This window comes from Sinocyclocheilus anshuiensis, unplaced genomic scaffold (genome assembly GCF_001515605.1).
Source record: "Sinocyclocheilus anshuiensis isolate Anshui unplaced genomic scaffold, SAMN03320099.WGS_v1.1 scaffold465, whole genome shotgun sequence".
In the NCBI taxonomy this organism is placed as follows: domain Eukaryota; kingdom Metazoa; phylum Chordata; class Actinopteri; order Cypriniformes; family Cyprinidae; genus Sinocyclocheilus; species Sinocyclocheilus anshuiensis.
Window position 1 is genome coordinate 1,061,201 of NW_015539898.1, and position 14,508 is coordinate 1,075,708.

A 14,508-nucleotide genomic window follows, 5' to 3' on the forward strand; every position below is an offset into this window, starting at 1 on the left:
GTTGCTTACATCATACCAGTGTCTGCCTGGCATGTTTTTACCCTTCTACAATTTTTAATTGTAACAATAGCAAACCCACAGGAGTGGTCAGGTGTTAATTTGCACTTTAACATTCAAAGTCTTACAGTACTAAGTGGCATACTTAATGTGGTGTACTGAAAAATGTAGTGGATATTTTGAATAAAAAAGGAAAATCTTAATAAAAGTGATACATCTGTCATACAGCGCTATTGTGCCTGCATGATGCGTTGCTATGTAAATAATAAGATGAAATGTATAGTCTGTTTAATTAATATTGCGTTTTTATATAATTACCATTGTCCATTGACAATATATAAAAAAAGCATTTTTGTAAGAAAAATAACCATATTTAAAACTTTATAAACCGTAATCTCTAGCTTCCACCAACTGTTGTACACACGTTCATGAGAGAGTCACGTTCCAGCGGATGACATAGAAGGTAGGCGTAGTGTAAGGTCCAGTGAGAATATGCTAGTCTCGTGAGAACCAAGATTTGTTTACAGGAGCAAAGGAGGCAAGTTTCCTTACTTTAGTAAAGGAAAACCAGTCTTCTCTTGGCTTATATTGAAATCCTCTGACTTTTTTCTTTACAAATCCTCATTTTGTATTTCTAATTGACCGGTGTTTTGGTGTTTTTTATAATGGATGGACACAGTTTATTGGACTTCTATTGGACTATCGAATATCACCCATTCACTGCCATTATAAAGCTTGGAAGAGCCCAGACATTTTTAAATATAACTCCAATTGTAATCGTCTGAAAGATGAAAGTCATATGCACCTAGGATGGCTTGAGGGTGAGTAAATTACGGGGTAATTTTTATTTTTTGGATGAAATATCCCTTTAATCACTTTCTTTCCACCTCTTGCTCTAATCCATTCGATTTCTTCCTCTTTTGCACTCAAGTTTTCGCTGCTGTTTAATCCCATGACAGAGAGGGATGAAACCGTTTTAATAATAGTAATTTATGAACACTTTAAACACATTCGTAGGCTGTTAATGAACATTGATGTGTCGTTGCAGCACTTCTAATAAGTGCTTTTCACAGACACAGAGCTAAATCAGCTCCTGACAACACCACATCATGTCACAACAAATGCAGCATTCATGCTTTTTTGCATGTGACTGCTTGATGTCATGCAGACATAATGAGTACCGATTAGCATGTCCCAGCCTCTTTTTGAGAATGTGGGACATTGTTACATCAGTAGGGAGGCGATATTATGACTCTTCGGAAGTGTGCGCCTGTTCTAGCGGGTTTAGTCTAGATGAGCAATTGAAAGCAGGCTGCATTGAGTATTTAATCTGTGAATAAACTTCTCGTTATTCAAGAAACTTGACCCAGTTGGCAATGCTGTTTCTTCCCCAGTGTGTTTAGTAGTTGCCAGACATCAGAGTAGAATGAAAACAAATTCTGTTTGTGTTTTTCAGACCCGGTTGAAAGTCGTCGCATGTTCCGGTGCAAAGCGAACGCAGTGGCTATTATGTGTTTGAATATGCGACAATGGGACCTGTTACGGTTCGCTCAATTGACTCCACCCAAAGCCTTGAACTCCTCCGGCCAATCACGTGTAACCATATATTTGTTACGGTCAGGCCAGTGTCTGTCTGATTAGCGGAGTGCATGAAGGACAGGCTGGTTCTCCATTCAGCATCTTGGCACAGACATCTGCCCCCATCATAGGTCTGCTTCCCATTTCATGATACATTCCCAAATTTAAGGTTCAATGTTTTTTTTGAATTAGGGAGCCCAATGAATTACCTTTTCAGCCCTTCGAGTGCCCTGGCGAGTTTGAGCCGAGGAGGCCCCACTGGTATAATGACGCTTGGCACAATCACCCTTCTGTTCCTCCAATTCTGTTCCCAGGAAACCACACAGCATGCCCAATTGTGTACCGTGCTTTGCTGCCCAACCACATTGCTCTTGGCGTGACTGCGCAGCAAGCCGAGTAACGTGGCATCTCGCTGGATTATCCAGAGTTTATCTTCTCAGAGTTCACACCGATTCATTTTCTGCTCGATTATTAATTCAAGTTTGCGGGGCGTAGTGGGGAAAAGCGAGGGGGTAGCATTCTCTTTCAAGCATGACGAGAGCATGGCTGTTATGTTAAGCCTCTCCTAATTAAAAGCAAAGGAATGAGAAGAAAGCAGTAAAAAAATAAAAGCGAGATGAACGAACAAAGAGGGCCAGAACTAGTTCTAAGCTGGTCATAGCTGGTTCTGCTGGCTTCCTCAATTGGCCTGCTGGTTTGGAGTGTAGGTTCCCTCCCATCCTCTTTCCCCCTACTTCTGTTTATGCTTTGTAGCTAATGTGATACTAAGGCTTCGTCCTTTCAGACCAGGATTGGGAATACCAGGGGGCCAAATGGGAGCCTGGAGACGCATGTCAGCTTTCCAACAGGTCCATCATAAGAAGCCACAGGGAGTCATGCACCAATGAAGGCAGGAAGAGACCACAAAAACAGCTATAGAGACATCATGATCCATATAGTGAAAGGAGGAAAGCGAGAACAACACCTCTCAGTTGAGTCAAGAAAGTGACGACTTATTCAGTTGTACGGTATCGGAGCAAAAGGTTACTGGCTGTTTTGCAAAGTTAATTTGGCAGTGGCAGAGGTTTGATGGAGCTGTTTTGTCATGCAAGAAGGAAGAAACACATGAGAGAAATACTGAGAGCCAAAGTCTTCTGTCTGTCTCTAAGGCCTGTAAAGGAAAGTAAATTTTCTTTATTTATTTAAAACTTTCAGGCCATCATTCAAAGTTTGTCTTGACGAACCTTCTTTTTTCTGTTGTTAAAAATGATACTTATTGCAGTTATATTAATTTTTTTGTTCATTGTGACACAGTGTCTACACCAGACACAAGGAATCAAAGCGATCATTGCAAATCCATTGTCCTACGTGTCACAAGTAATGAAGGTGCTTTGTATTTTGTTGTGTCACACTGCTAGCATTCGGTGTAGATGTAAGTCTCCTTCCTTTTATTCAAATTTGAATTACAGTTCTGTTTCAAATTAATTTCAGATTAGAAAAATTCTAAGAAAACTGTTTTAATTCTAAGAAAAATGATTAAAAAAGTGACATGTGACATGTGGCCAAGTATGGTGACCCATACTCGGAATTAGTGCTCTGCATTTAGCCCATCCTAAGTGCACACACACAGCAGTGAACACACACACACCGTGAACATACACCCAGAGCAGTGGGCAGCCATTTTTGCTGCGGTGCCCGGGGAGCAGTTGGGGGTTCGGTGCCTTGCTTAAGGGCACCTCAGTCGTGGTATTGAAGGTGGAAGAGAGCGCTGTACATTCACTCCCCCCACCTACAATCCCTGCCGGACCTGAATAGAAAAATTCCTGATAGAAAAATTATATTCAAACTGTTTCTCCAAGAGTAGTTCACATGAAAACTAACCATAGAGAAAATGCAGATCACATTAATGCATGCTATATCACCCCTATTGGCAACATTGAGAATCAGTGTTTCCCATACATTGATTTATTTGTGGCGGCCCGTCACAATATCAAAACTGACTGCCACAAATAGATTTTCCAAAAGGCTTACACTTCGTTGAATAAACATGAGCACTGCGCGTTTCAAAATCAAAATGCGGCACGGGTGTTTTTTATATGAATGTATCTTTGAAAAGAACCGACCGTCTTCAGAAAAGCTTCGATGTCATTTTCATTGAGTCTTTTCTGTAATGCCTGATAAAGTAGCGTTTGTGAGCGCAGTGCTTATTAGATTACTGCCGTTACTGGGGAAACCGCTATATCTCCCACTCCAACAGCACCTCCTGGTGGCAGAGAATGAATTAGCATTTGCAAGTCTGTGGGAAACACTGGTGACTGACTGCCACAAATAGATTTTCCAAAAGGCTTTGACTTCGTTGAATAAACTGAGCACTGCTTTTCACTGCATTTCAAAATCGAAATATGGTGCGGGTGTTTTTATATATGAAGGAATCCGACTGTCTTCAGAAAATTTTGGATGCCATTTTCGTTTCATCTTGCATGTAATGTCTGACAAAGCAGCGTTTGTGAGCGGAGCGCTGCTTTGTGTACAGCCGCTACTGGAGATGGTCCTCACTGCAGAACACAGGATCCAGGGGGCGTTGTTGGATCCAGATCCAACTCCTCCCACCTTAGATATACCTAAACCTACCCATCTCCACCCCCTGATCCCTAAACCCACCCATCTCCACCCCTTAACCTACCAGGGGCTACTCTGCGTTACCGGGGAAACCTCTATATCTCCCGCTCTACAAGCGCCTCCTGCTGGCAGAGAATGAGTTTGCATATATGCCGCCACAAATAGAGAGTAAAGTCTGTGGGAAACACTGGAGAATGCAACTCGTGCTTGAGCTTAAAGTCAGTGTGACATCAGAATTAACAAATATTATTTTTGAATGAAATATTGCAGTGTTTATTATAAATAATTAATCCCTGGCATCATTATTCGTTTAAAAAAAAAGCATACGCCCCTGTAACCCTATGATCTAATCTATTCACAAAATCAAGTGCTGCCCCCCCCATTTTTTCTCGTTTGACAAGCCATTTCACTAGAATATACGTCATAATATTGAAGAAAATATGCAAATTCCGCTTCATGCAGACTGTCGTCTTCTGACAAATTTCAGAAAGCAACAACATGAATTGAGCCTGGAGATTCACATCACTATCTTATTTCAAGGCCTTACATAATACATACTTTCACTGCTCCATTTTACACAGAGGAACACACCATGTCTCCTTTAAACAAGCTGGGATTAATATGTACTGGTTTTTGCATGCTTTTCTTATAGGGAAACAAGGGACCGACACAAAGTTTCTCTATACACCTTCCTCTCACACACACGCACACTTGAAGACCGAGAATAATCGCTCTGAAAGCATGGAGCCCGCCGAGATGAACACTATCCCCAATGGAAAGGGGCACGAAGCTGGTGAGGAGACAACTGCAACTGCAATAAAAAGCCAATCAGGAGATGCAGCTCAGTAAGTATTCGCTCAAGGGTGCTATATAATGTCTGTCTGGTTAAGGATGGTTTATTGTCAGTCATCCAATGTGTGGAGATTTAGTAATACAGTTTCAGTTGGTATAAGCTTTATCATTCAATCCATCATTCAGTCTATCGTAGGGATGCCTTTTGTTAGAGCATATGTACAGTATGTGTGAACAATAGTGTGTGTTTTTGCAGTATCTTCCAGCTAGCATTAAAGCTTCCAGTCATGTCATCTTAATAAGGTGAAGCCTGTCTGTCATCACAGTCCTAAATGTCACCGAACAGCACAGTTCAGTCATCACTGGGCACATTCAGTAGCACTGATGTTATGCTCTCATAACTGTGTTCACAGCTCCAATGTGTCTGTGATTGTGTAGATGTTTTTGTGCAAATGAATGCTTATGGGTGTTTCTTCAACTACAGGAACTTTTTATGTGGCAACAATAGATTTTTAGTCAAACTAACTTTGTTCTTTAGGTTATATTTGTTCTTTAGGTCACATTAAAATACAAATGCCTTTAATATATAGATTTGATTGTTTTACCCTTTTCTCAGACCCAGGCAATCAATGGGGGAAGTCGTGGCCTAATGGTTAGAGAGTCGGACTCGTAACCCAAAGGTTGCGGGTTTGAGTCTCGTACCGGCAGGGATTGTAGGTGGGGGGAGTGAATGTACAGCGGTCTCTCCCACCTTCAATACCACGACTGAGGTGCCCTAGAGCAAGGCACCGAACCCCCAACTGCTCCCCGGGCACCGCAGCATAAATGGCTGCCCACTGCTCTGGGTGTGTGTTCACAGTATGTGTGTGTTCACTTCTGTGTGTGCGCACTTTGGATGGGATAAATGCAGAGCACTAATTCCTAGTATGGGTCACCATACTTGGCCACATGTCACGTCACTTTCACTTAATATGAAAATAACCACAAAATGATGTTATTAACTGTTTAAAACTGATGATCTACACATTGAGTGAAATACATTTTCAACTTCTATTTTGTGAAAATTATATATTTAATTAAGATAAAATACATAGAATGCTGGCTATGAGTTTAGCCTTAACAAGACAAAGGCAATTTAATTTAAAAATGTTGCAAAATGCATAATGTTTTGGTTTAGAAAAAAAATAAAAGAATGCTCCTCTGAGGCATGTTGCTAGTAGGAAAAATCATATTAGTGAGAATGCAAAAGTTTCCTTTAAGGTAATTTTTTTTTTCTCTGCAAAATTTAAAAGTGCCTTTAGTTGAAGAAACACCTATATGTTCTTTTATATGCAAAACAAAATCACCCTGCATGTAGAAGAACCGCTCGCCTTCACATAAGCAAATCAAATGTTTCTCAACTAGACATCACTTTCTCCTGATTGTGGCCACATGCCTTCAGTAGTGTTTATCTAAGGGTGTGTTATATGTCTCTTGTGCTTTCGTGGATGCGGTTCCTACACTGCTCTGTAGGGAACTTGTACCAAATAGCACTGAAAATGCCAGGTATGTCATACAGAGAGCGGAATCATTAGCAAACAAAACAGTTTTTTTTTCTGCAGCTGCACATCATGCATCTGTAAATAAAGCACCCACACTAAATCAGTGTTTTGGTGATGTTAGCCCTTTAGTAAGTTTCCTTTGACAGTGCACTGCCAGGCAATCTCTCATGGGTGTTATGTGTGTCTTTATTACTGACAGAACTCCAGGTAATGCAGAGGCAAACCTGGCAGAAAGCTCTGAGTTCCTGTCCAATGCAGATGACAAGAAAACTCCTCGCTTCACGGATGTAAGTTGAGCTTTTGATAAGATTTCATGTATGGCATTTTGTGAACATGTGCCAGACAAGATAATATTTTTCAGATGTGAATGTGTGGACTAACTGCTCTGTTGTTCTTTTTAGTTTGAGGGAAAGACTTCTTTTGGGATGTCCATCTTCAACTTGGGAAACGCCATCATGGGAAGTGGAATTTTGGGATTAGCGTATGCAATGGCCAACACGGGCATTGTCCTCTTTATGTAAGTTACAGATTTAGGTTAAACTCTATACATTCAGTTTGTAAGGGAAATGCCTTTATGGAGAATAGATAGTTCACTTTGAGCTAGAATTAATAAATTCATTGTGCGTTTGATACCATCATAAACCACTTTGTGGGGAAACATTAGAGCCAGAATTGATCATGTTTTTTACTGCAGATCTGATATTTTATTGAGAATTAAAGCCATTGTTGTTCTTGCTGAATATGTATCCTAATGAGTTTATTGTAGTGTGTATTAATAAGCTAATTAATTGTCATCATGCTGTTATTTGATTATATTAATATGTCATCATGCAGTATAATTGATTATATTAATGAATCCAGTTGTGAAGTACTTACTTTATCTTGCACAACAGTTCTGGTCCCTATATTTAACTCAATGTACACTACCAATAATTTTTTTTGAAAGAAAGAAAGAAAGAAAGAAGTACTTTTTTCACTAAAATTGATCACAATGTCACAGCTTCCCTACAGTTTGTTAGTTGTCATGATCTATGTTAATTCCCATTCTGTGAACTGGTGTTCCCGCTGTATTAATCCTCTAGTAAAGCAGCTTTTATTAGAAAAGTCAGATTGCCAGAGAGATTTGTTTCCTGACTGACCTTCGGTAGAGCTGAGCGGGCTGTACCAGGACACTCACTTTGCACGGGAGCTCTGCATTCACGCCAGACGCGCTGTATTAGTTTCGTTAACAAAGAGTCTGTCATCTACTGTAGGTATGATCTAAAGGTCTGTGCTACTTAACATGGGCTCTCTGCTGTGATCATGAAGATTAGATGTACATGCTTTATGAAAACCAGTCAGGCCTTTTAATCTGGGTTGAGCAATGTACGGAGGATTTTTTTATTTTCCTTTCTGAGAGGGCTTTGGGTTTGAGCTGTTTGGTGTGACTGGGGTTCTGCGATATTTGGCACACTTGAACTCTCCATACTCCCGATTCTTTACGTGTGGTACCTGTCTGATCTGAGAACAGTGTTTCTCCAGTGCTGATTGTGGCTTCGGGCTACTCATAAATCAATCCCAGACACAATTTAATAATGCAGCTAATGTTCCTTTTAATAGTAGTGCAGCTCTTGAGAATGAATTCTTAAGGTTTATGGGAGTTTCTTAGACCTTGCAATGAGGATATCATTGTGGAGTCTCAGGATATGATGTACTGTGTGCTAGTATAATAACATTTATTTGTATTCTTCTATATGCTTTATGGCTTATGATGAACATTTTGTACTCTACAGGCTATCGTAAATTTTATGCTGATATTTGTTGTATATGGTGTACAGTATATAGATGAAGATAGAGGACAGATTCTGAAATGCCGATGTTGGGTTTCGCCCGTGTGAGCTGTAGGTTGACTTCAGGCTCGATTTTGTTGTGTCACTTTGAATCTTGGCAGCGGTTCTCTAGAGACGAGAGTGAATCCACGACTCCTGGAAATACACAACATCACAAACAAGGATAACTTATGAATATCTGGCATCACAAAACAGCGTGTGGCGTTCCTATTCCTCTTTTCTTACAAGAGTGACAGCAAACGGCGGCTCCTGCTCTCAGATTTCTCCTGAGAAAAAGACCCTAGTAAACTCACATTTGTCTCCTGTGGAGTTTCGGAATAGATTTCAACAAACTGTCATTATCATATATATTTATATGTGTATTTGCTTCTATTTTTTTAAAGAAATGTAAGGAGAAGCATCTGGGACAATGTTATTACCTAAATTATCTGGGAGCTCTATTGGTTGTCTTTGAAAGAGCAGCTCTTTGTGGAAGATTATGACAAACCGAAAAATCCCCAACTTTTGCCTTGAAATTCGGCTTCCTGTGGCTTACTGGGACATGTTATTGCTCAAGGACATGCATTTATTTCATGTTCCTGGAATAAAAAGACATGTTTATGAGACAAGTCTCAAAACAGTGGGAGCAAGAATTGTGTCATACAAAGTAGATACTTAGAAAATCTGATATGATGATTTGCTGTAGCACCACGCTCAATTAATTTTTCATGTATTTTTCTCCATTAAAATAATCTTTTATAGCATCCGTGACAGAGTACTGCTGGAGTCTCAATTAACATTGTGCTTGAGTCATCCACTTCTTCCATTTGCTTAAGATGTGTTTATCCATTAATTTAAGAACTGATGAAGCCACTTGGATAAACGGCCTTCAGTAAATGGAGAAACACATCCAGACACTCCTGAATGAATTGTGTGTGTGATACAAAATGAACAGTAATTTGTCTTCAGGTTCTTACAAGGCATTCTAGCACCATAGCATTCAAGACTGGTCTTGATCTCAGATTTAACGCTCTTGGAAAAAAAATAATAATATGGCAAATGATTTGAGTGAAATTTTGAGTATTAATACATTTCATTCTGTGTTGAAATTAATCAACAGGCAGCAACTAGCTTTTGGAACAGGTATAACTCCTAAATTAAGACCTTTTTTCTTTGTCTTTTGGAGCTTGGATGATATCAAATTTCTCATCACAATCAGCTGATGTTTGGATACTGAACTGATCACATAGTGCCTTCATTCAAGCCACCTGCATCCACTAACACACTGCAGCTGGTGAACAAATCGCATGTTCTGTCTCCGATTTTTCAAAGCTTTTTATTCTCATAATGCTGCCTCCTCGAGCATAATTTGTTATTAAATGCGAGTGATTAGCTGTACTAGTTGTGCTCCACTTATTTAAATATTTGTGGAATGTTAGTCAAGGCTGGGAGTTTTTTGTTTTTTTTGATGATGATGATTATCCATTTCGGAGCTTGTGTAAGTCAGGGCACCGCCGTTTCCAGCAGAACTGCACTCGTTGACTTCTCCTGCTGCAGTTCAGCCACGTCATTTGGAAAAAAGAAGGAAAAGGGAAAACGTGAGAAAGTGCGGAGTTGAAACTGAGTGCTTGGCAGAGAAGGCCTGGTCAGTAAAGATGCCCAGACATTCTGGACCTAGGAAAAGGGACTAAACAGGACATTTGCATGGAGGAAAAAGAGTCAGTAGAGCGTATTTCGGGTTCCCAGCTTGAGATGTTTGTCCAGATGTTGGCAGCTGGAGGGTGCCATTGCACTTATGGGCTATCTGTGACTAGCCCGTGATTACGCTGTCTAGTATTTTTCCACCTTACTGAGACTATAACCTCTTTTCAGCTCTTAGAATTAGGCCTGTAAATATTTTTTTTATTCTATATATTAATATAAACATAGCATATTTATAAATGATAGATATACAGTGACATTAATTTTTATATTCTAAATTATTCAATTATACTGTAAATACAAGAAATCAAATATATCTGACATGTTGTCATAGAAAATAAAAATAAATAATCATAGAAAATAATTGATATACATTTAATTTATGTAATTTATATTTTTATGTATATAATTTATATACAGTAATTATAACTATAATGATAAAATAACAGTTTTAATGCACTTGACAAAATAACAGAATTAGATACATGTCAAAAGTTTAGGTTTTATTGAAAAAAAAAGTATTAAAAATGTATCATTTAACTTTAAATCTGCAAAGGAGTACAAAAAGTGGAAATCTGGATTAGACCTAAAATAGTCTTCAGAATCATCCATACATGTGAAAATCAGCTGAGAATTCAACAAATAGTTGTAACCTGGCTCAGAGGAAAACAAGAATCATGTCTGTGGCAGCTTTTCTGGTAATTAAGTGATAATAGAAGGTTTTTATTACCTTACAAATGGTTTTCAATAGCTAAAATGTTACAAAATGCACATTGAGAAAGTGTTGGACTTATCAGAAAATATAATGTAGGGCAGTGTAATAATATTCTATGACTGACATAAATTCCTTTTTATGATAGCTTTTTTTCATAATTGGCATAAATATATTTAATTTCTTGTTTTTATCCTAGAATATTACTTTATGTCTTGAGTGCCATTATCCCATGTGTGCTTTGAGCCCTTTCAGTTCTGTGCTTTTGAACCAAAGGCTGTTTTACAGTACTCTGTAATTATAACACAGTGACATTTGGTTCCAGTTGCAGTTATTTTGTCTTTTCTGTCTTGCAGAATTCTCCTCACTGCTGTCGCTGGTCTGTCTTCATATTCCATTCACCTGCTGCTAAAATCTTCAGGCGTTGTGGGTGAGTATTTCATCACACTGACCCAGTACCAGTTTAAAGCTCTCCTCTGTAGTTAAGACTATAATTTGGATATGAAAACTGTTCCTGAACCTTTACCCTGCTAAAATGAAGAGCTGATTTAGATGGAGGTGTTAACTGATGTGACATTGCTCTCGTTGTTGGCTCAGTGACCATCTGCCTCACTCCTCTGTGAGAGATTTTAATTGGCCAGAATATTTCTGGTGTGCATTAGGCTAAAAATAGCAGAGCGTCTGCTGTGCTTGATCAATTGTGCCTGTCATTGTCAGTGCTATATCAACTATAAGCCCATGGTTACATTGTTTCCCCAAACCCACGTTTACCACATGGTTACCTTGAAAAACGAACAAACCTTACATATACCGTGATATCCGTGATAGTCGTTTTAATAATGAATACATTTGAATGCTATAAAAACAGAATCTGATTTAATTAGTAAGACTATATTACTTGGAAGAAGACATGTTTGTGATATAATTATTATTATTATCATATACAGTTTTAAATGTATTGTAATTATTCAGAGGAAGAAAAATATTTTTTGGGGGGATTAGCTGTATATTAATAGCAAATGGACAATGTATGGATTTCACGTCTCTTTTTTCTTTGTTGTCAGGCATTAGAGCTTATGAACAACTGGGCTACCGAGCCTTCGGCACACCAGGCAAGATGGCTGCCGGCATTGCGATCACCCTGCAGAATATTGGAGGTGAGACTCTTGCAAACGTCACAATGTATTGCTTTGCGACCCATCAAGGGCACAGCACACATGTACACCTCTGCAGAGAGAGTGACTGGCCTTACATAGCAGTGTCATTCATTCATTTACGCTCTAGGCCATCACTCTGTTATTTTTTATTTCTTCATTATCATAGTAACCGTTCCTCTGTTTCCTCAGTGTTGTAGACAGGCTGCAGTCTATTTCAACACAAATAATTATTAATGTTGAAGTCCATCTGCTGATTATTATTACAAATATAAATGATTTCATTTCAAAATTGCTGAATATTTCTATAGGCTATTCCAAGATTTCTGATAATCAGTTAATCACTGACGTAATGTAATAAATATAAAGTAATTAAATGTATCTCAATCTCTGGCTTATTGTATAACATTATTTTATAATATTTAAGATGTATAAGAACTTTGTCATTTGAACCGTGATTTAATCGGACCCTGAGCTGGTTGGCATTTGGTGCATGTTTATAAAAACTAAATATAGAACTAATTCTCTTCTTTATTGTGACATTTATAACCCCAATCCCCTGGAGTGGACGAATACATCCTGGATTAGGTTGTTTACCGTATATGTGCGTGTCTGTGTGTGTGTATGCATCTCACAGCCATTCTCTCTCTCTCTCTCATAGCCATGTCCAGCTACTTGTACATAGTAAAGTATGAGTTTCCACTGGTTATCCAGGCTTTTCTCAAGGTGGATAATCCATCAGGGTGAGTACACATGTTTGTGTGTGTTTAAAGTTGTGTTTTAGTTCCCAGAAAGCAACACAAATGCATCACCTTGTTTTTTCCACTGTTTATTGGCCACATCAAGACTTTCTATTACCATGTGACCTGTTTCAAGCATGTTAGGGTATCAGCTCACAGAAAGACTTACTAGACAGAGAAATAAAACATGAGATATTTTTAATGTATGCAATTGTTTGTACTAGATAACAGTGACATTAAATGGAAACCAAATTAAGTCTGCTGTTTCAAATGTTTCTTTTGAGAAAAAGACTAATGTTGCACAAGTCTCATCTAAAGTTTCAGGAGAGGTCTTAAACAAGGTCTCAACAATGTCTCAAACTGTGGTTATGTGATTAAAAGTCTTCAAATGTTTTTGAATGAAGTCTCTTTTGCTCACCGTGGCTGCATTTATTTGATAAAAAAAATACAGTAAAATCTGTAATATTGTGAAATAATTTAAAATTGTACAATTTAAAATTGTAATATTGTGAAATAATTTTATATTTTACTATTCAAAAGATCTGTTTTCTATTTGAATGGATTTTAAAATGTAATTTATTCCTGTGATGGCAAAGCTGAATTTTCAGTAGCCATTACTCCAGCCTTCAGTGTCATATGTTATATGATTTCTAAAACATAATTTGACACTGAAGACTGGAGTAATGGCTGCTGAAAATTCAGCTTTGCAATCACAGAAATAAATTACATTATAAAATATATTCAAATAAAACATAAACATTCAAAAAATATTAATTATTCCAAACTTTTGACTGGTAGTTTATATGAAACACAACTAAGAGCTCCATGACAGCAATACAAATGTCCTTTGGGGAGAAAAAAGGTAAGAGAAAGAGAGACAGAAAGCAATGTGTGGGCATGTCTGCACTGAAAGGCCAAAGGGGAAAAAGGTTGTTTGATTAGTCAAGTCTGCAAAAGTATCTCTTTCAATGGCATATCTTTTTCTTTTTGTCACATACCAGCCTTTCATTGTGGGCAAGAGGGTTTTAACGTTAGCAACCACATCAGTTTGGCTCCTGGTAACGATTACTGCCAATTTGTGTATGTGTGTGAGCTGTGCAGTTTCTCTCTGATCAATAGGTCCCTGAAGATTTCTGAGTCACATAGTAAATTCCTCCAGCACAACTGTGTGAAAGTGTGTATGTGTTAGAGTAGAACTATGATAGATGGACTAGATTTGATGAGAACAGGTTTGTATGCGTGTGAAGGTCAGATCTCTCCTAACTATAACACTCGGTTGCCCAGCCAAGGAAATGTGTGTGTATGTGTGTGTGACAGTCTGTGACGCAAGCCGACTGCAGATGCGATGACTGGAGCTCGGCTTGACAGAAGGCCTGTGCACACACTCTGGAGGACACCTCAAAAACTCCACAGAAACGACCTTTGGCTGCCTCATTTGAATTCCTCACCTCTCCAGGCGAGCAAGGAGGATCATGAAGCAGTAAACATTGACTATTCATTTCAGTTTTAGCAGGCAGTGCCCATGAATCTAGATGTGTGACAGTTTGTGTAAATGAACACCAGTAGGAAAGTTTTCTAAAAGGACCTTATAGTCATTGTAGACATTATATTTAATTTGACACAAATATAAACAAGGGTGAAGGATAAACAGTCCGTTCAGTAAATTGTACTTATGTGTATATTCATGTCAGCCAGGAAGACAAATATGTAACAAACTTTGATTATATGCACAACCATTCAAAAGTTTGGGGTCGGTAAGATTTTTTAAACGTTTTTGAAAGAAGTCTCATGCTCATCGATGCTGAATTGATTTGATCAAAAATACACTAAAAGCCTTAAAGGGGTCATATGATGCGATTTCAATTGTTCCTTTCTCTTTGGAGTGTT

The 14,508-nt window shown here is 38.4% G+C and overlaps 1 protein-coding gene across 2 annotated transcripts in view; it reads left to right on the top strand.

Moving 5' to 3' along the window:
- LOC107685967 (sodium-coupled neutral amino acid transporter 3-like) overlaps positions 1–14,508 on the top strand; it is a 45,461-nt gene that overhangs the window by 16,354 nt on the left and 14,599 nt on the right. Inside the window, exons 2-8 of one of the 2 annotated variants that reach the window (XM_016482743.1) lie at positions 4,826–5,018; positions 6,478–6,510; positions 6,706–6,793; positions 6,908–7,023; positions 11,084–11,157; positions 11,792–11,884; positions 12,543–12,624. In XM_016482743.1, coding sequence (XP_016338229.1) covers positions 4,915–5,018; positions 6,478–6,510; positions 6,706–6,793; positions 6,908–7,023; positions 11,084–11,157; positions 11,792–11,884; positions 12,543–12,624 — 590 coding nt within the window. In that variant the 5' untranslated portion in view covers positions 4,826–4,914. The remainder of the gene's footprint in view (positions 1–4,825; positions 5,019–6,477; positions 6,511–6,705; positions 6,794–6,907; positions 7,024–11,083; positions 11,158–11,791; positions 11,885–12,542; positions 12,625–14,508) is intronic. The other variant, XM_016482745.1, reaches the window with a different exon arrangement.